Source organism: Periplaneta americana, chromosome 15 (assembly GCF_040183065.1).
Source record: "Periplaneta americana isolate PAMFEO1 chromosome 15, P.americana_PAMFEO1_priV1, whole genome shotgun sequence".
Lineage (NCBI taxonomy): Eukaryota > Metazoa > Arthropoda > Insecta > Blattodea > Blattidae > Periplaneta > Periplaneta americana.
In genome coordinates, this window is record NC_091131.1 from 166,474,175 (window position 1) to 166,497,802 (window position 23,628).

The 23,628-nt window shown below is 35.7% G+C and overlaps 1 protein-coding gene across 2 annotated transcripts in view; it reads left to right on the forward strand.

The window, feature by feature from the left end:
• The window catches only part of Crag (DENN domain-containing protein Crag), a 219,850-nt gene that overhangs the window by 90,557 nt on the left and 105,665 nt on the right, over positions 1–23,628 (forward strand). For both annotated transcript variants that reach the window (XM_069848500.1, XM_069848499.1), the window contains exons 12-15: positions 2,261–2,402; positions 6,710–6,855; positions 14,254–14,379; positions 15,814–16,013. In XM_069848500.1, coding sequence (XP_069704601.1) covers positions 2,261–2,402; positions 6,710–6,855; positions 14,254–14,379; positions 15,814–16,013 — 614 coding nt within the window. The remainder of the gene's footprint in view (positions 1–2,260; positions 2,403–6,709; positions 6,856–14,253; positions 14,380–15,813; positions 16,014–23,628) is intronic.

Below are 23,628 nucleotides of genomic sequence, written 5' to 3' on the forward strand. Positions count from 1 at the left end.
TAATCCTTTATGGGCTTTGGTAGTCTGCATAAGGTGGAGTTGTCAGAATCTAAGATTTTCAATTGATGTAAGTGCTTTGCCAAACAACCATACCCTGTCTTGAGTTGAAAAGCTGCTACTGCTTCTTTTCTTGTTTTTTCCTGATTGAAAATTCCTTCCTTTAACTTAATTTACCAAGGCCATGGCATGGGTCCACCACTGTGGAGTAATGGTTAACCTCCCTGACTGTAAAACGAGCAGGCCTGGGTTCAAATCCTGGTTGGGATAAGTCACCTGGTTGGGTATTTTTCCAAGATTTTTCCTCAACCATTTGAAGTAGAATTGTTGGGTAACTTTCGGCATTGGATCTTGGACTCATTTCGCCTTTATTGGCATCATTTCTTTAATCATCTTCAATAGTTACAGATTGACCAGGAGGACATGGTGGACGTAGTTCCAGTATTCACATACAGGTGACATCTGTCTGTGGGAGCTGCACATATCCCAGAGAAGCTTCAGGGGCTTTAATAAGCGGACTGCAGTAGACAGGGGGAGTGTAGCTTTCTCAGGTAGATGGTGCCTTGGTGAGTCATGGAATCGACTGTGAATAGATGTCATTGATCTGAAGAGGCTGCAGAGGAACATTACAGGCAGGAGGAGGGTCATTACTATTCATGCAGACTCCGTCAGACCTGGATGCTGTGGCTGAATTGATAAGATGACATGAGCAGTCCTAAGGTGTTCAAAAATCATCCCAATAAAGGAGGTCGCACAATAAGCCTAAGACCTACAGGCCCTCCTCAAAAAAAAAAAAAAAAACCACAGCATAGCTCAGGTGCAAGGAGCTGGTCTTCTTAACTGAGGCTACATGTAGGCAGCTGATTACGTAATAGTAATCTTTTCCCGTAGTTTTCCCCAACTGTCAGACAATCCTCGGTGTCATCCCACCAAAATTCCATCTTGTTGTCACCATTTACTATAATGCTACATAACGTGTTCAATACAGCATCTTTAAATAACTTATAGAAAAAGTTGGCATACAGTAAGTTGGGAGATACAGTTTTCAGTAATAAAAATCACTACACACCTTTTTTATTCATGCCATAACCCAAACTCTTTATTCATTGATGGCAGAACTATCCTGGATCTAATAATGGCATAAGCTTTATGATTATGGGTGGGTTGAATTTCCATCTCTTGTGTTAATGTTTACATTGTATTGTTTTTTCTTATGACTGACACAGGATTTAGCAAACTTTCTCAGTAATTCTGCATTTAGTCCAGTCACTTTAAGATGACCATGTAATATCTACCAAGATTATTTTTTTTCTTGTGTGTGTATATGTGCATGCACACATTTTTTCATTGATTCTAGTTCACATTAACACTTTGTTAAAAATATAAAATTGTTTAGTCACACATTAAAAAGTGTTAAAATTTTTTAAAAAAGGTTATATACCTTTGACGCGATGTTGCTTCTTCATCAGTGTCTCCTGAACTACTGGTGATCTTAAATTCTGCGATTTGCATTCGTCAGTTGTAGGGTTGGGGGTATGTTACTCGTATGGTGGGGGCTGGTTGGTTGTGTGTTATGTTATGACGTATCATGATGTCGAATAATGTGTGGGTATTGAACTGTAATTGTGTATTAAGTATATGTTGTGGGTATGTTATTTTATGTTTATATATTTCGTATTGTTCTAAGATGTTTAACTGTGGACTTTTTGGTGTGATGTGTAAAATTTCCATATGTGTTTCTATATTATTGTAGTCATGATTATTGTTGTTCTGCGTAATTTGATGTGATGTAGGTTTTTTTTTTTTTTTTTTTTTTGACAGTATGTAATATATCTTTTTCAAACTTAATCCATGAAGTAACAGGAATGTAATATGAAGTCTCTGTTGCTATTGCGAAGCAAACGTGGTTTTAAATTTTAATAAGCAGTTGAATAAGATTCATGTGAACATGATGTGTTCCCTAATTTGTCAATAAGTCGATTACTGTCATTACAACAATTACCTTCTGTGAGAAAAAAAAAAGTTGTATTTCCTCTTTGTAGTAAACAAATGTATAAGCCATAGTCAGGAATTGAATCTTATGAAAAATTGAGACCAGTGGGCATTTTTAAACATCATATTTATAGTCTGCTTGTAAAAATGATTGTTATTTTCGCAGAGGTAAAAATGATGTTCTCTGCTGTTATTTAAGTTCTATGTCTTTGTGTTGATTAACATAAGAGTGTAGTACTAAATAATTATATGCTCGTTTTGTTGTATGCAGCAATGTTTGGAGCTAGAGATCCAGGAAGCATTTTTGCGATTCATGGCAACTGTTTTGAAAGGCTATCGAGGATATCTCCTGCCTATAACTAAGGCTCCAACAATTGGAACTACAGATCCTAACTCACTGTTCGATTTACAAGGTATGTGCTTTTGCAATTTAATATAAATTCATAATCACAACTGGAAAACCATTTATGTCATCAAAGAGTGAAACAAAGTAGTAAATTATTAATTGAAGTAAGTTACAGATTAGATCATAATATAAACAAATAGCTGTTGAGCAAGAAAACAGATGAACAGAAGTAAATGGTGAATTTGGGCAGTGAGTGAGTGAAAGTAAGGGAAGGAGGGAGTTGCATATTGGGGAAGATGTGGATAAGGAGAAGAGCAGAGTATATATATATATATATATATATATATATATATATATATATATATATGCGTGCATTACAGCGTATGTGTGTATGATTTTATTATTTTTGGCAACCAGATAGTGACAATACTGACATATTTGACGAGTATAATGTAACTTTTATACAAAACAAGAATGTAACTTCTATTCAAAACAACAATCACTTTCTATAGTTGAATGTAAACACTCCCGTCAACAATGGGATTTCCACTCCACACAGCAACACAGTATTCGTTATTGCATTCCACAGGCGACAATGACAATTTACTTGGATTATTGAGAACAACAATGTACTGCTAATCTTAATTAATGTTCACAAAGCACCATTTACAACACAGAACTGTCAGTTCACAGTTCGTTTGCCTTGGCTAGTTCTTCTAGCTCAGTCACTCGGGTTCACAGTATCTCGAACCCCAGACCTTCAGAGACAGTCCACTGAACTTCGAACTCAGGTCCCCCAAATGTGGTCCACTGCACTCACACAGCTGCGGACACACTCACACAAGTCGAACTCCGGCCTCGAAGCTGGCTTCACTGCTACACTGACTGGCTGCTGACCAAAAACTAGCAACTACTGCAACTGCAACTAACTCTCAGCTCACTTGCGTCCCTTATTTATAACTAAACCACAGTTTCGAGTAAGTACGGTGCTGGAAATTTCTACAGTTGCCCAGAAGATGGCACCTCGCGAGACTTCTGGATTTCTCCCCTCAGTCACCAGCTACTTTACTTCCCCCTCTCCCCTCGTCACGTCCACGCTGCCACCTCGCGCCCCCCCCCCCCCTTTCCTGCCAGACACGCATGAAGTTCCCCGAGCACTGAGAATATTCGGCCTGCCATCACAATAAGATAGTTTGGAAATCTTATGCACACAATATCATTATTGACTGGTTCAAAGTTATTCTGTGATGTAGGAGAAGAAGGGACACATTTGAACAGTCTTTCTATTTACATTTTTTAATTCACATCCATTATCAATTTTTTTTATCTCTAAGTAGCACAGAATTATAAGACATTGCTTAGTAAACACCTGACTATTTTATATTTGCAGAAATTACATATATATCTGAAACATTAATTAAACTGCCCCATGTATGGGGTTTCTTTGAACAGGTAATATGGAGTACTTTTGAACAATGTTCAAATCATCTGTGAAAGAACTAATTAACGCTAAAAAATATAATGTAAAAAGCACTACTATGGTTACATTATTTTTTCTTTAAAACTACTGAAGTTCACATCAGAGTGGGTAATTCACTGTGTCCTGGAACTTGACATTTCCAGGTCCGTCGTCCAGACTAGCCTGGCGTAACGAGTCCAACAGAGTAGATGACCTCTCTGGTCTCACCTCGATGCTGGAACCTGTATGTTGGAAATGTTAACTTCCAGAACATGGTGAATTGCCCAAAAGCCTAATTCCAGTCACAGTCACATCAAAGTGTGAGCACTTCCTCCTGAATTCTCTGTGCTATAAAACATCAATTTCGATATTTTCAAGGAAGTAACATTTCAGCATCTCTTACTGCGTTGTATGAAACAACTTGTTTTGAGTTAAATGTAATTCTTGTTTTTTTTTTTTTTGCATTGTTGCATTATATTTCTTAGAATTGTGTATTACCATATATTTCAGGGTAAATATTCCATGTTGCGCTCATCTCAGTATAGAAGCTTCTTCAACAGCACGAACTTTGATCTAGAAGAGGGATAGGTTCGACATTTTCCACTGGAATTCCCAATATTTTGAAGATTGGCTCTATCATCGTCTTCAGCTGCAAAAAATGGTTGAGAGGCATATTCTACTTGTTGGGGTGGTTGTAAACAGCTATTCTGCTTGACCAACCCCAACGAGAATAAGATACCCTTTTCACCTGAAGTTGAAGATATTGCTAATTTTCATATTTGTTGTAAATTTCTTACACTGTCAGCAATGGCAAATATCCAATCTGGACTTCTTAGTGTGAACTTTCCATCTCCAAACTGAAGAGAGTGACACAAGCAGATAATGTACTTTAATGTATTTATTTTTTTTTACTTATTCACATTTAAATTTTATTATTAAAATTAAAAAACTCATGTTTCTGGAGGTTCGCATTTGTTAATAGTATTTTGAATTCAATGATCAGACTCAAATAGCATATAGAAGTTAGGATCTATTGCACAGTGCTCATATTTTACGAAGAAACTAGATTACAGCGGAACCCTGGCATGCACTTTCCTGCGTGTCATGCTTGCACCGGCGGGGAGCGTGTCCCTTTACTACCAACACCATCAGCTTCAGAACTCGAGATTTTGTACAGTCAGGATATTTGTGAGCAAATCTCCGAATGTATCTTCTATAGTTATCTTTTTTCACGTAACATTCCACCAAATAAATTCGCTGTTCAACCGTATACTTAATGCACTAGTAATATACGTTACAAGAGCGGTATGTTGACGTTTTCATGGTCGAGGAAAAGATTGAAAAAGCGAAACATAGTTGAGCTTTTTTAATTTCCGAGAACATGAAAACAAACATACCGCTCGTGTATCGTACATTATTTTATGCGAAGATCGTTTATTACATACCTGAAAGACGAATTTCTAATTAGTTGCAATGAAATCTCCATGTTGGTTTCTGTTTAATGACGGCAACTTCGGAAAACCAAAATATCTTTCTTCAACATTGTTGCTATAAAATGTTTTCTGTGTTTACTATACTCCAGCAGGCCGTGATATAAGTCTGTCTTTTTTTTCCCCCCCAGTCTATAAATGCGAACTTAAAACAAACGGTAAGGTTATGTAATGATTTATTTTTCATTTTAATATTTTAACAATATTATTTATATAACATATTGCAGTAATAACATCGGCATCTGGAATCTTGTTGATTTTTTCACGGCTTCCTTAATGTTACTTGTATCAGGAATGCAATAAGTTACGTGGAGTAGTAGACTTTACTTAATTTTTGCAAATATTTAAAAACAATAATTAACATTGCAATTTAGGTGAAATTGCAGTGGTAAGTTTCCAATTTATAATTATTACTATGTTAAACGTCTCTAAAAATAATATGTTAAAAGCCTAAAGCAGTAAAATGAATGTCGCGCTTAAGCGGTAAGAAGAGGGAAATTGTTATGTGTGTCACGTTGGGAATACTGAATGTGGTATTTCACACTTACCGCATATTGGTTCTGTGCAGAAAACAAGCAAATACGCACGATCTCTCACACATTCCGGTACAATTCTCAGAAGCAACTAACTGCTGGGATGTTTTGTAGAACTGGCTTTTCAGCTTTGGTCTTGAGAGCAGGAAGGAAGTCAGTCGGTGGCGGAATGATGCAAAGTTTCCTTATAAAATGAGAGCACTGTATCTCCACCCCATGCCATAAGGCGTCATGCCTTGGACTAGGGTTACAGTATGAGTGCTGTTTGAATCTTCTTGGGGGAAGAAATTTTCTCACGATTTTCGTCGAGTGTATGTAACTGATGCCCATCCAGCATTGTCATAAATTTTGGGAGCTATAGTGGCTTGCAAAATGAGGTTTCACAAACCAGCTATAACAAATGAGGGGATCATTATGCTTTCTGCACAACATCTCTGTACTGATTGCATGATCGTTAAGTTCAGTTGAGGAATGTGTATGTGGGGTGTCAGCAGTTGGCTTGTTTGCTTTTTTTTTTTTTTTTTTTTATCTACATAAAAAAGGTTTTTTTGAAATCTAAAAAGGTAAAGTTGAAATTGGTCCTCAGATTTGTTGATTTAGTATGAAGTGACTAGGTAATAATATTCAGAGTCTTTTAGCTTGTATAATATTTTATGAGATAAACTTGTATCGCAGCTATTAACGTTACATCTGACATTTGTTCTTGGTTTAAATTATCGAATATTACATATCAGGTAATACAAATGTCTGAATTCTGCTTGGTGGGTGTAGTAAATGTTTTAAGGTAAAGGAGGACTATAGAAGAACTAACTACCCAATAATGACAAAGATGAGGAAAAGGAAGATTGAAGAGGTTACATTTCATGCAAAAGTTTATCGTTTTTATTTTCAGGGTTTCTCCGTTCACGAGATAAGACTCATAATAAGTTCTTCACCTTAGTCATGAAGACACAAATGTTCATACGATTTATTGAAGAAAGGTCATTTGTATCTGATATGGATGCTAGTTTGGCCTTCTTTGATGAATGCACCGAGAAGGTAGGAAACATTACATGCATTATTTGTTGAAATGGTTATGTATCATTGATATAATTTTTTTACATAGTGTTAGTATTATGTGAGGATATTTAGTTTTAAGGTCAACTGCATTTGGAGAAGCCAAGTTAATGATACGTGAGGAGCTTAGTATTAAAGATGGACATACGCCATTTTTATCGAAATTTAGTTAGAATCAGTCCATATAATATTTTTCGTGCTCTTTCCAAATCTGTGGTCTAATTATTTCAGAAACGATCATTTATATCTTTTTGTGAACGTTAAAATATGTTGTTACTTCCATAATCGGATAGTTTGTTTCAAATGCAGACTTGACCATTTCAGCCAATCATATTAGCTTAAAACTGTCATGGTGACCAGTTAATATTTATATTCTGTCGAGCTTGGATGTTGTATGTTCTCTTTTATTTCGAAATTTGATTAAAATTTAAGGATTTTGGGGCACCTTGAGTTCATTATGGAGCACAATATGTTAACTGACTAGAAAACGTAAATTTAATCCTGAGCAATGGAAACCTGCTAAAAAACAGTTGTAAATGAATCCTTCACCAATGAAAATAGGGGTCAAAATAAACTCAGAGAAACTTGCGGATGTTCAGAAGTTATTAGGTAAACACTTTGGAAGTGAGTGGAAGGAAAACCCCTGTCTTCAGTGGTATAGTACTGTAATCCAGAGTTCTGATAAAAATGTGGACATTCATAATGAATGTGACTGTTTTGAAGACCCTTTAAATTCTCATCACAGATTATCTGTGCAGAATTGTAGTAAAATAAGAACTAAGGAATTGAATAGAAATAACATTCTAATTTCATTTTCTAAGTTTTCCAGTTAAATTGTAGTTTTAGATAAAATTATAAATTCTGTAGGATTAGTTGCAGTGTATCAAAAATGAAATTTCAAACAAGCAACACATTTTACTGTGTGATGGCTTACATTCTGACAATAGGAGAACAACAACATTGAAGCAAGAGAGATGATTGTGAATAATCAACATGCTGTTATCATTATTTGTAATATTCAAATTTCAAATTTTCATTTTTATTTATTTAATACACAAGGTTTACATTAAATTAGGCATTGCATATTATTTTTGTATCTACGAAAATCGGTATTTAAAATAGACTTCGCTTTGTTTCACTCAGATGTAACAAATACGTTTATGACAAGGGATGCTAATCCTATAGCAGCGAGGTGCTCTTCATTAATAGTAGTGACCTAGGAGCTCAGTGAATATTCAAGATGGTTATACCATGTGTATGCAATCCCGAAGCTGTTAGCAGGTCCATATGACACAGGTCACAGTATCAGCAATTCGTTTCTGGAACTCCCTATCCATCTCCCTCAGGAACCGTCGAACGATATTGCAATTTAAAAGTGAATTGTTTAAACACGTGACCAGTATTCAGGTTTAATTCTCCTTTGTGTGTATATGTATATATATGTAATATTGCTCAGTGTTGTATAGTTATAATTTACATTTGAATTTGTTATTCTTGTAATTTGTAATTTTGGTTCACTTGCTGCTTGCTTATTCATTGAGTGTAACTTCTAGCCTTATATTATTTTGTAATTGTTATTTAGTATGTTCGCATTATTTTACTCGACTTGTGCTTGTATAACTATATCAATTTTTATTAGTGTTCTTTAAATATTAGTCTGTAAAATTGTATCAGCTTCTTTTGTTTCTGGATAAGTGGAAGAGAAGGCCTGATGGCTTTAACTTCGCCATAATAAATAAATAGATATTATTATTATTATTATTATTATTATTATTTGAGTACCGGGTCTTTCCCAGGGGTAAAAGGGTCAGAGCGTGGTGCCGACCACACCACCTCATTCTAGTGCCGACGTCATGGAAAGCATAGGACTCTACCTCCATGCCCCCATCTGCCTTCATGGCATGTTACGGGGATACCTTTACCTTTATTATTATTATTATTATTATTATTATTATTATTATTATTATTATTATTATTATTATTGTTGTTGTTGTTGTTATTATTATTATTATTATTATTATTATTATTATTATTATTATTATTATTATTATTATTATTATTATTTATCAATGATTGATGTAGACTATTATATTGTTTGTATTTCATCTCATTGCCATTTTCTATCAATCATTCTCATCATCATTTGTTGTTTTGTTCTGTTTTGTATCGTGCAAACTGTAATTGGCCTTGTGCTGTTGTTTTTGCACGTTAATATTCTAAATAAATAAATAAATAATAATAATAATAATAATAATAATTATTATTATTACTATTATTATTATTATTATTATTATTATTATTATTATTATTATTATTATTACCTAGCCAGGAGGATTGTCAGGCAAATCCACTGACCATACTCTCTCTTCACCACTTAGTGGACGCTTATGTAGTCATGGCAAGTCAGCATGCTGACATGACATTCTTCCATTTGTGATGGAACACTTATACCACTGTGACTTGGTCCCTAGAGCTCGTTTGTTAAAAACAGGTTGAAACTTGATGTTCCTTCATGAGTAGACTGCTGTGATGGGTCCCTGCCAGTAGGAAATCTTTCGCCATTTGCTTTGTGTCTAGCTATGCATACTCACAGAAACAAAAATTGACCAGCTGTGTTTTTTTAATTTACCACCAAATGATACAGTTAATGGCATAAATTCAACCTGACATTAATACGATTAAAACTAATCCTGATGTTGCGATATGCATAGTCATCAAGGTTTAGAATGGTGAGAAGCTACATTTATATGTGTAGATACTTGTTGATATTAGAGATAATATTAGTATATGCCAATCACCTTCAACATTATACTCGTACACATACATCTCATATCTCCTTTATAGCTGAATGAATATCATGTCATGCTAAGAAAATGTTCCGTCTTTGGTCCCCAGTTGTGATTGGTTTTTTAAGGATCTATTATTACATATTTGCAATTTGAACGTGTGTTATTTAGAATTATTGTATGTTTCTTGAATATATTTTGGGAAAATTATGTTGCCCAGAAAAGGACTGTTCTTGGGTGTCCATTCAGTATATACACCAGTAAGTGGTGCCATGTTGGTATCACTTGTGAGGTCCAGACCTGTCTTCGGACAGTTGACTGAACAACCCCTCTTGTCACCGACTTTTTGTAATCAAGTGAGAAGGCATACACTAATTGTTAATACTCGTGTAAGCATATTGTAATACTGAAAAACATATATAGACCAGACTAATGATATTTTATAATTGCCATCTGTATGCAGAGTGTTACATAATAGGTACAAACTGCATAGGTGAATAGAAGACAGTGAAACAAGACAAAAAGTCCTAATCAACATAATTGGCTCATTCCGAAATATATGGGGTTTTATTATGTCTCGTGAGTGCAAGTGCTTTGGGGTAACACAACATCCGATATGCAGTGGAGATTAGAGAGTGTTATATCATATGCTCAATATGACCGCCATTCATGATGAAGCAGGCATCAGCACCTTTCTTCCTTGCATATTCCTGCATTCTCTAATGCCTTGAAAACCATTGGCAGTGCGTTTGTTAAAATTACCAACAGGACTGGAATACTCAATCACTTCAAATAACCTCAAACAAAAAATCCAAAAGGTTGAAGTCAGGGATGCCATGGTGATTCAGCTGGTTGGGAAGCTTGTGCTTAAGAACTCTGAATGTTCAAATGAAAGTGAGCTAGTACTCCATCATGTGTGTACCATGACAGCTGTCTTTCCCAAAGAGGTACATCATCCAGAAGATCACGTAGCTCATGTTGGAAAAATGGAAATATGCGATGCATTCCACCCTATGAGTATATTGAATGAAGGGTGGGAATATGGAGAAACAAAATTTAAATGCTCATAAATTCAGTAACAATTTACAGAATCAAGTTAACATTGTGTTATATATATATTATTTTAATGTACCGAAGTACATATGATATTTCCATGCAGATATTCTGCGTCATCATACGATGAAAGAGTAATGGAACGGAGAAAAATTCTCTCTTGTGCCGGGATTTGAACCCGGGTTTTCAGCTCTACGTGCTGATGCTTTATCCACTAAGCCACACTGGATACCCATCACTTTTTCATCGTATGATGACGCAGAATATCTGCATGGAAATATCATATGTACTTCGGTACATTAAATAATATATATGATATGCGTAAATCACTTCGTGATTTAAGACGGCGCTTATTCCTTCGGATCCCGGCCAGCTAGTCACTCATAACAAGTGCACCTCAGCACATGTGTGGACTTCAGTCCTACGTTCATAGACATCTATGACGTAGTGCAGAGGGCGGCCACTAGAGGGAACCCAAGAGTTGGAACTTAATCTGAGACGATTCTGTCCGACTCCGGGGTGGGTATCCGTTGTGGCTTAGTGGATAAAGCATCAGCACATAGAGCTGAAAACCCGGGTTCAAATCCCGGCGCCGGAGAGAATGTTTCTCCGTTCCATTACTCTTTCATCATAACATTGTGTTTCTTTAAATGAAACTTGTAGTCTTTTTCGTATTTACCACAAGTGGAATTATTGCATAACATTAATATTATAAAAACATTTACGATGGAATGTTAAGAATAACATGTGTATAAAAGGGTTATGTAAATTTAATTACTGAATTTTTAAAATAATTATTTAATTTTATAACGAAAGGCAAAATATAGCTCAACAATGTTTGATCCTCATGGAGTTTTAACATCGGAAACACATATTACGGCCAATATACCATGAGGTGCAGACAGAATCATTTGATAAGGAAAGCTCTGTAAAAGCTATTACTTAATGTAATAGGCATTGTCAATTCGAAGTAATTATCGTCATTATTTGATTATATTATCATTTAAGTGTATTGTTGTTCTGCAGTGATGGACTTTAATTAGCACAAGTCATTTTATCAAAGTTAAATTCTTGTCGAGATACACACAAACTGCTGAATGTTAACAGCAACAAATGTACACCATAAAAACAGGTTGCTGTTTTGGGTATGTTAGTAAATTGCCGTACTAATAAGACACAATATGAGCAAAATATTATGACAGTGATAGTGCAATAAAACTAATGTCACATGAAAATACAAATTAAAAAAAAAATGAAGTAGGAAGACGAGATTGAACACTGTAACTTGTTTCTTAGTCAAGCATTTTTACCAATGAGCTACTGCATTAAGCCTTTCCACATGTATGTGCAGTGAAAATCGTGGGCACTGAAAACGTATTTGTTGTTAAATTCGAGTATTTTGAAGTTTCGTGAGTTAGAGTTAGCAGCAGAACAGGGTTAGATTTGTTCTAAAGGCGTGGGAAGGAAAACAGTGAGTAGAATGATAAAAATAGTATGATGTAAAATTTCTGTACTGCATGGCAGCTACGAAGATGGTTCTCAGCCAGCCAGTTTTCTTTCCATGGGTGTACTTGTGCCTAATCAGTTCAGTTCAGTTCTATCTATCAAGGATTTTTAAACCTCTGTCAGTGTTCTCTGTAGCCAAGGTTTCGTAGTACAGTAGAACACTGATTATCCGTCACCTTATTAACCGATCTGCGGATTATCTGACTGTTTTTCTCTAGCTATTTTTTTAAGCAGAAGAAAATATGAAGTCCTGTAAATTATGTTAGTAGGCCTATGTATTTTTAATGAGGGTTATTACAAGGCTTTAATGTTAACACAGTACGCAGTAGAAATGCTTTCGCTGCCGGCAACACAAATAATTACTTGTGGAAGGGGGTGCATTTTCCAACATGTAAAATAGTCACTACCTGCTTTCAAAGGAATGATTTTCAGAAATCCACAATTGCAAACCCGTGCACTATTCAGTCCTTATCCTTACTGTCCGAGTGGCCATACTGTATAACTTCTAAAATGTTTTTAACAGGTGTCAAAAGAAAATGTGTTACACACAGTATTAAAAAAAAAAGAGGTGCAAATAATATATATATATATATATATATATATATATATATATATATATATATATTTGAAAGGAGAAACTGTGGCTCATCTCATATCAGAATACGAAACTAGCGTTATAAATATGAGAGATTTAATGAAAAACAACTATAAGTTGTATAAGCATGAACATGTAAATCTATAACACGAGAACTGTACTATTCCCATCTCTCTACAGACAACCATCACAAGGAGTTCTCTTGACCCTTAAAACCCCGTCGTTGACAGCAAATTTAAATTAGTGAACTTGAGATTCAATACGTAGCATGCTAGCCACAAGACCATGCTCTTAATTTATGAAAATCAGTTATGGTACGGATTATCCGATTTTTTTCCATTAACTGTTCAGTTCACCCCTTTCATTACCACGGATAATAGAGGTTCTACTGTATTTTGTAGGTACACTAGAATGACATGGTGGGATTATTGTGACATGTCAGCATAATGCTATGCCTCCACCTGAGACAATACCTGCCGTATAGATAGTAGACATCCACACTCTGGGCAGGGTTCAAAACCACAGTTGATGCTTCTACACAGCCCTAACCATACAAGGTGCAATATATTCTGTAACGCTGATTGCTGAGTAGTAGGGAGAATATGACTATCTCTATCTTGCAATCCCCACTTAACCATTCAGTTGATATGGAGTTGTTGGGCATTCACTGTGAAACCATTGATCCTTGTATGATTGTGCAGCATGCGTTTCAGAACTATTTTAATACGTGGATAAAATAACTTCAAGGAAACAACTTTACATTAAAGAAAAGAGTTGATATTGTAAAATGTGTACATATACCAGAAAATGTTGCAAGAGGAGAAGGAGCTTTTCAAAGAAGTTGTAACCAGCTATTCAGCAAGTAGGTTTGCAGTTCCTTGGCATTTTTATTGCACCATGTGGAGGATCTCCACTACTACTCGTAAGATTTGAATGATGATGATCATGCAGACAGTTAATGAGTATGACAAATGTGAGTCCAGATCTTACAAACGAGCTTTTGATGAGTGATGAGCTCATTTATACCTTTCAGACTTTGTCATTAAGGAAAACTTTCGGTATTGGTCAAGCGAAAATCCTAAAACAATAAGCAGCACCATGCAACATCCAGAACCTGAAAGAATGAATCTGGGAATAGATGGCTGGAATTTCTGTGGCCATGTACACCACACCGACAGAGTATGTGAAATGAAATGGAGGTCATCTTCGTGTTGTTATTTTTAAGGATTGTATCATCATTTAGTATGTGTTAAATTAATAAAATAGAGAATTTTTAAATGCTTATGGCATTACATAATCAGTTAATTCACTGCTGCACGTTGTATTGATTCGTGTTTTGAGGGTAAAAGGGTCAGAGAAATTCCACAGAAAGATATAGAAAAATATATAATTTGAATGTTACGCTTCGGAAAATGTATCTTTGCTGTTTGTCATTTTTAGGTGGACAGTGATGATGGAGATGGCCGACTTCTTGAACTTGATGAATCGCATCAGAGTGAACGGACTGTGTTTATAATGCCTCCAGAACCCACAGGACTGCCACTTGGCAGAATGTATTTTTATAAGGTTGAGTTTCATTGTATAATGTAGTTGTAATACCCTCTTCAAGGACATTATGGCAGCTTTGAAGCTTAAGTCCCTAGTTTTCATGAAGTCCTACTTTAATCCATACCATTTTTATTACAATAAATATTTTATTTTAAAAGTGTTTAGAACGAATATTGTAAGAAAGAGTCCAATAGGTTAGCTTTTTATTTTTCATGTGGCCAGTAGTTCTGTCACATATAAACGTTAAAATAAACAGATAATCATCCTTTTGTAAACTGTGTTGAATGTGTGAGTTGACAAGAAGAACCCATACATAACTAAAATGTTCTTATCTTCTGATGAGTTTTGCAGCATAGAATATCATGGAGAACTAAGATGTTATGACAATAAGGCCCAATTGTATAAAACTCCCTGACTAAAGATCAACTTTGATCGAAGATCGAAAAGTGAACCGAGTTCAGACAGTTCTTCTATTGTATAAAACTTTTCTGCGATCAAATTACCTTGGTTCAAATGCAATCTAAGTTCACGTGAAAAGGATTTGGCAACATCGCATAAACAGGTGAAATACGTGATGCACGGACCATGTTACACAGGTTTGTTTTCAACAACAATTTCCTTTAACTTTTATATTGCTTAAATAGGGATTTAGTGACCTTTTTAGCACCCCATAGTGACAAAATTTAATCTTTCTTTGTTGATAATGAGAAATCTAGCGACTTTACAACTACTTTATGGCGACTTCCCGTATTACACTCTGTTGGAGACACTGTTTTTTTTTTTTGTGCAATGTAAATAATGGTGGACAATAAGAAGAAGGTTGACTGTTCTCCAAGTTGTTATCATTTTATGGTGTTTGATAATGCTAAACATAATAAAGCTTTATAAAACGACAATTTTCCTTTAGTAATACAGTTAGGTACATTTATGAATGTACCTATCATATCCATTAATAATTAATGGTTGTTATAAACATAATATAATTATAGTTTATGTTATTTGATACTTCTGAACACGATAGAGCCTTATAAAATATAAGAATGTTTGTGTATTAAGGCAACCTAACATATCTATTAATATTAATAATAATAATGGATACCGGTATTTTATTTGCACAATCTGTCACTCGTATATTTCAAACAGAAAAGAAATAACTGAACTTGGATCATCTAACTTAATCGGAGAAATTTCTTCAGTCAAAGTTGACTTTAGTTTGAGACAAATTAATCTCAGATTAGACTTTATACAACACAAAATTCCAAGTTCAACTGAAACAAGGATCAATTTAACCTCTGATCTAAGATTAAATGGTTTATACAATCGGGCCTAAATTTGATGACTGAAAGTGGTAGGAAATAAACTTGTGTGAACCTACATAACTTATGTTATTTTTGAGTGATTTGTAATGGATGAAATGTTTATACTTAGTATGAATTGTTGATAATATTTCAGAGCTTTGTGTTGGATCCCCTCCTATTCAGTCGCAAGGAATTAAAGTTCCACAATACAGGATCTCGTTTGAGCGGAGCTGTGCCAGGAAGTCCTATGGCGCGGCGAACTAAGCATGAAGTAAAGTCTGCTCAGAAGTTAGCTCGGAAACATGCCTTATCACCTGAGCTCTGGGCGAAGTGTCTACTAACAACGTGTTACAGGTAACCTACTAGTCTTAAAACACTAATTGCATAGGTACACTGCATAGGCTGAATCAGCACTTCATTTGGCATCTGTAATCTGTTGACCTGACTCTAACAACATACACATCTTTGTGTACAATCTTAACTTCATATACTGGGTGTTCATTTCAAAGTGTGTCTTGACGTCACTGTTGTTGGGTCACCGATTTGAAGCGAGTTTCAGCTTATATGTCAGAGAAGTTACCTATTATTTAAGGCATTCTTCAATCTGAACTTGAGAACGTGTACGGTATAACTTGAACTTTGTAGCAACAGATGGCGGTCTGTAAGGTCTATGTGCTACCATAACCTCTTTCGAACTGTGTTTTGCGCCGGCAAGTCGTACGCAGGATATTTGTTATCATCGGTTGCGTACGGTAACATTCCACAACACAAATCAAATGCTCCGTGTCCATGTTGACCGTCGAAGTTAATGTCAACAAATACGTAAGTAATCGTCTTAACCCTCTCCCCATATCCCGACAGTACGTATTTCCAAACAGTTCACATTCCTGCCACTACCGGCATTACCGTACGTATCGGTACGTACTCTTCAGAATGAACGCCGTACTTGCTAGGCAACTTCTCTGCCTCATAGGTTATACACCTCTGCGGAAGTGTAGGAAGATTGAATTCTCTAGGCTCATCGGCTAGCCACATGACGGCATACAGCGAGCCATGACACACTTTGAACTGAACACCCAGTACAAATTCTATTACATAACATTTTATTTTGTTTCTTTACATTTTCATTATAATTAAGGCCTATTTAAGGCGATACTCAAGAATGAAGCTGTGAATAACAGAAATAGACCTGACAATTTTCATTATATGAAGCAACACTATTAACAGCATAGACTGGTGCTAGTATTCACTATGATTTCGAAGGTTTGTTGCTGCTACTCACATATGTTTGCCATAGTATTCATTTGAATTACAGTCATGTATTATACTTGTTTCAATACCGTACATGAAGGGAATGCTCAGTAGTGTAGAGTATTGCATTTTCTTTCATATAAATGTCTTCCTTACGAGTATAAATTCTAGGACATATTTCACAAAATGTCATCTCACTATCATCAGTTCCATTAATGTTGGATAACTTCACAATCAGAAGGAAAGAAACTAGCCACCCTACCCCATTATCTCCTGGCCTAGTTGCCTCATAAGTGGTGCCTTCTTGGTATCACTTGTGCGGTTCAGACCTGTCTTCGGACAGTTGATTAAAGAACAACAACAACTTCACAATTTATACAGTGTCGTTAAATAGCCGATTAAAATAAAGACATAGTACACAAACTATGAAATACAGTAATAAATGCCATCTTGTCTTGAGAGGAGTGGGAATAACCAGTCAGGTACTAACAGTAATACAAATAAATTCCAAATTAAAAACGTGTTTAGTTTATTTCATGTCAAACACAGCTACTGCTTCAAAATACATTTTCTGACAGTATAGTAAGGAATCCACCCTCGTAGTTTACTGCTGCTACCAACAACTAGATCTTGTGCAGTTAGGAGTTCTAAGAGAACCAGTCTCTTCGGTAAGAATAAAGTGTAATCACAGCATAGCAAGGCACCTACACCAATTTCGGCGGTTCATGAGTGTGTGCACTAATAAATCAGAATTGCAAGGTGCAAGCTTGTATCTAGGGTTGAAGTGACTCCCACAGATAACGATATCATGTTAAGGACCCTTACATTGAAGAGTACTGGGGGAGGGGGAGGGGAGATCAGGGTTCACTAAAAGCGAGAAACGAGTTATTATTACAAATAGGTAACTAAAGGTACGGTCACACATCGCTACTTTTGCTGCATAACTTTTATACTGCAGCTGCAAAAGTTGCGTGTCGTGTTCACACGTAAGCCAAAAGTAGTGCGCTGCACGCTACTTTTCGTGCTGCGCAACCCGAGTGCAGCAAAAGTTGCAACTGGAGGTTGCGAGTCTGTTCACACACAAAGCGCTACTTTTGCAGCCTCAGTCATGCTGCAGGTTTCCATCTCCGTGTTGACGTCTCAATATACATTTTGTGGTTATGTTCGCATTATTAAGAAACTCATGCGAAAGCGTACTTATCTATTATTTGCTTTTCTGTCGTATCTAGTATTCAGAAATTGACATTATTTTTACTATAAAGCTTTTAAAAACGCCTATATACTTAAATGATAACCAATAGTATATTCACGTAATCAATGTTGGCAACCCTCCTGTTTGGAACTATGCTACGGAAAATTAAAAAAATGAATTATATTGTCAGCAGTTATGCTCAGACTGTGTTGTGTATTTAATAACTGTTACAAATAATTTATTTTCATCACATTGAACATTAAAATATATCCAAACAATAAAAGTATCATTGACACATTTGGGTGGTAACACTGGTTGCAACCGCAGCAAAAGTTTCAACAAAACCGATATCAAAAATGCTGCGGCTGCAACCCTAAGAACCCTGTTCACACGTTGCTACTTCTAAGCTGCGCGCAGCATGGAAAAGTAGCTAGCAGGTTTGGGAGCCGCTACTTTTCGGGTTGCACCGTTGTTCACATGTCACAGTACGAGAGTTGCGCAGTTTTTTGTACTGCAGTGCTGCAAAAGTAGCGACGTGTGACTGTACCTTAATATGTCAATGTAACTTCTTTTTTTTTTTTTTTTCATTTCATTTCATTTGTATTCCATAGATCTTACATTAGCATGGAACTTTAAGGTGTGGAACAAGTCAAAATTTTACAAGATTACAATTTTTTGGTGAGATGAAGTGAAGTGAGGATTTGCCATAGATCATCTGGCATTTGTTCTATTGTTGGGGAAAACCTCGGAAAAAACCCAACCAGGTAATCAGACCAAATGGGGATCCAACCCAAGCCTGAGCTCAGCTCTGGATCAGCAAGCTAGCAAGTCCACCAGCTGAGCTATATTGGTGGATCAACAACAAAAAATAGTATATAGCGAGTAGATGATTCAGTTTACAAACCTAAACAATTATTCATCAGTTGAGCTATAAAAATATAATACATAGCAAGTAAATTAATTCAATTTAAAAACATGAACAATTCAATTAGTTGAAATATACAACTGATAATACATATCATGCGAATTACTGTAGTAAACAGATTAATTCAATTTACAATCATATTTTAGTTGACTATCATCATGTTAAATATTACTTAGCATAAACGATTATTCTTTGAGTAGCACACAGTTTATGAAAGAACGCTTTCAATTTGCTGTCCTGAAAAATTTGCTTCATGTGACCCTGATCTCTTTTCCCCTGTATCCTTCATATTATAATAATAAAATTGAACAGCTCACTTTGAAGTTGGTTTAACATGTGTACAGTAATACATGTTGTATATTTTATATTATACTTACTTACTTACTTACTGGCTTTTAAGGAACCCGGAGGTTCATTGCCACCCTCACATAAGCCCGCCATCGGTCCCTATCCTGAGCAAGATTAATCCAGTCTCTATCATCATATCCCACCTCCCTCAAATCCATTTTAATATTATCTTCCCATCTACGTCTCGGCCTCCCTAAAGGTCTTTTTCCCTTTTTTATATTATATGTAACTTAAATTAATAGATTTGTGGTTGCAAAGAAAATGTTTATTTGTGCAAGTATGCAAGACTTACCGGTTGTTCTGTATGGTTGTGAAACTTGGACTCTCACTTTGAGAGAGGAACAGAGATTAAGGATGTTTGAGAATAAGGTGCTTAGGAAAATATTTGGGGCTAAGAGGGATGAAGTTACAGGAGAATGGAGAAAGTTACACAACGCAGAACTGCACGCATTGTATTCTTCACCTGACATAATTAGGAACATTAAATCCAGATGTTTGAGATGGGCAGGGCATGTAGCACGTATGGGCGAATCCAGAAATGCAGATAGAGTTGGGAGGCCAGAGGGAAAAAGACCTTTGGGGAGGCTCAGACGTAGATGGGAAGATAATATTAAAATGGATTTGAGGGAGGTGGGATATGATGGTAGAGACTGGATTAATCTTGCTCAGGATAGGGACCGATGGCGGGCTTATGTGAGGGCGGCAATGAACCTCCGGGTTCCTTAAAAGCCAGTAAGTAAGTAAGTATAACCATTTCCATGTCAGGTTATAGCAGAAGCAGAATGGTGCTTTTCTGCATTTCAGCATGTTGTTGTTGTTGGTCCAATTACATAGGTGCTTGCCAAAGAAGTCATTCACTGTCTTGCACTTCAGTATTTTGTATGATGTCATCTCCATGTGGCAATGCTGTGCTTCTTTTAATGTGTTCCATGTCCATCTCTTCATTTGCATCACACAATACACAGGCAGACGTATCCTGTGCAAGTGGCTTGCCAAAATTATGACCTGTTATCAACTTGAACATCACAACAGCAGATTTACGTGGTCCTTTGGGAATTATTTCGGGGTTAGTCAATACAATTTCGAGATTTTATCTTTTGCTTCATCCGAATTTTCTTGTTTCTGGGCAGATCTGAGTTTAATTTTGATTAGTTGTTTCATAGAATCAAACATGGAAGTCCGTTATTAGATTATAGTCCATTCTAAACTTTCAGTGCCCTTTTCATTCAAGATATAATTGTAGATAATAACCCGACAAAAAAGATTTATATACAGTATATTATTTTTTGTGTAGATTCTAGTTATTACTTTTATTAGGCGTAGTAGTTGTTCCCTTTGCATGCAGTGAAAGTCATTGTCGTAATGGGTAAATAATATGTAGAAAGTATTTAAATTGTATTCTCTTCTACTTTCTATTAACAATTTAAGGCAGATTATAGGGTCTGAAATTGGACAGGATCAGCAAAGAGGCAGGCTTATCCATGAACCCAGAAAAGACGAAACTAATGACCAGGGAAAGGATTTATATGTAAATACATATTTACTTATAAAGCTAATATAATTTATATTTTGCATTATCTTTATGTTTCACAATGTGTAGGGTTGAAAAATCCTACTTTTATTTTCCATATTTTTCCATATTTTAGAGTTTAGTACATATTTTCGTTAATTTCCATATATTTTCCATATTTCATATAAAACAGTCCATATTTATTAGGTTTAACAATAAAACAAAACAAAATTCCATTAACTTTTAAAAATACATTTCAACAATAGAGATTTAAACACATGTTCAGTAATCCCTTTAACATCAGAGTTATTTGAAAATTAGCAGTCCTATCAACAATGGGAAAGTAAGTTACAAAACTGTATTAATTTAATTTAAAATTTTTAACAGACTTCAGTTGTGCAGCTCAACAGTTAAATGCCAGTCAGAGTACACATAGGTTCAGTTTTGTAAATCATACTATAAAGACGGTAAATATGCCAAAAGTACGTCATTCAGTCAATTTAAAATCAAAACTAACAAGTTACATTTCAGAATTTAAAGAAGATGGTTTATCAACTGACAATAAAATATTATTTTGTAATTTGTGTCAGTGTGCAGTATCATCTACACAAAAGTTCCTGGTGCAACAACACATTACAACTAGTAAACATCAGGCCAACAAACAACTAAATTCCAAGCAGAGACAATTGTTTTTAACACAACCAACAACATCGAATGTAAGATCTGAGTTTAACATCGACCTGTGCCGTTCTCTCATCTCTGCTGATATTCCTCTCTACAAACTAAAGAATAAGGTCTTCAGGGAATTCCTTGAAAAATATACTCAACATACAATCCCGGATGAGTCAACACTTAGGAAGACGTATGCTCCATCCATCTACGATGAGACAATACAGAAGATAAGAGATGAAATTAAAGATAGTTCAATTTGGGTTTCCATTGATGAGACTCCCGACAAAGAAGGTAGACTTGTTGGTAATGTAGTTATCGGTTTGTTAAGTGAACAATATTCTGAACGAATTCTTTTACATTGTGATGTTCTAGAAAAGTGCAATAACAAAACTATAGTTAAACTGTTCAACGAAGCTATGGGTATCCTGTGGCCAAAGGGTATTATGTACGATAATGTGTTATTCTTTATTAGCGATGCTGCCCCTTATATGGTCAAAGCTGGACAAGCATTATCTGTTGTATATCCTAAATTGACTCATTTTACTTGTGTGGCGCATGCATTTCATCGTGTGGCAGAAGTGGTCAGAGACAATTTCCCTAAAGTAGATTTGTTGATTTCATCAGTGAAAAAAGTATTTCTCAAAGCTCCCAGTAGAGTTAACGTGTTGAAAGAAATGTACCCTGAAATTCCATTGCCACCAAAGCCAATTTTAACTAGATGGGGTACATGGCTAGAAGCAGTTGAATATTATGCCGAACATATAGACTCTATTAACAATGTTCTCCTTGCATTGGACTCTGAAGATGCAGTCTCAATTGATACTGCGAAAACAGTTACCTGTGACATAAGTGTGAAGAATGACTTAGCTCACATTCAGCATACATTTTCATGCATCATAAAAACGCTCAAAAGTCTCCAAAATAGGCACCTTTCACTATCTGAAAGTTTTGAAATTATAAATAGTACTGTGGAACAACTGAATCGTGGTAGAGGTAAAGTTGCAGATGCAGTAAGAGCTAAGGTGGACACTGTACTTTCAAAAAACCCTGGATATGAAGAACTACAAAAGGTTGTTGCTGTGATGAGTGGTGAATCAACAGTGAAGATTAACTTGGACTTATCCCCAGCAGACATTGTGAAATTGAATTATGTACCAGTTACTTCTTGTGACGTCGAACGCTCTTTTAGTCAGTATAAATCTATCCTCAGAGACAATAGAAGAAGATTCACTTTTCAGCACTTGAAAGAAATGTTTGTAACCTATTGTTATGGTAACAGACAATAAAAATTGTGTTTTGTTGAAACTACATTGGAAGATAAGGTACGTCCATTATATTTTTTGTTTAGTTTGATTAAAATGTACCAATATTTAACGTACATAGTCATTTTTTTATAATTTTAAGTCCATATTTAATTCCATATTTTGGTAAAAATCCATATTTAATTCCATATTTTGGTAAAAATAACTACATATATATTTACATATTTCATATATTTTTAGTCCATATAAATCCGTTCCCTGCTAATGTGTCTGAAGACCCGATCCACTTAAATGGCCAGCCACTAGAATATGTGGAAGATTATACCTACCTGGGCCAGAACCTGTCCTTCTCCAGCAATTCAGAGAAAGAAGTAGAGAGACAAATCAGTATGGCATGGAAGAAGTTCTGGTCTCTAAAGTGCATACTTACAGACAAATTCCAGAAGCTAAGCTTAAAGGTTGAGACCCTGGAAAAATGTGTATTACCAGTCCTACTGTATGGATGTCAAACCTGGTCCCTAACATCAAAACAGAAGCATATGCTTCAAACCTGCCAACGCAGTATGGAAAGAAAAATCCTGCAACTTTCTCTGAGGAACAAAGTAAGGAACGAGGAGCTACGCAACCGTACCGGCATGAAAGACGTCCTAAACACCGCCGAAAACCTAAAGTGGAAATGGGGAGGGCATGTGGTAAGGATGGACCACAGACGATGGACGCATAGACTGATATTGTGGGATCCCAGGATCGGCAGAAGAAGAGTGGGACGACAGACAACTAGATGGGCCGACTTCTTCAAGAAGAAGGCA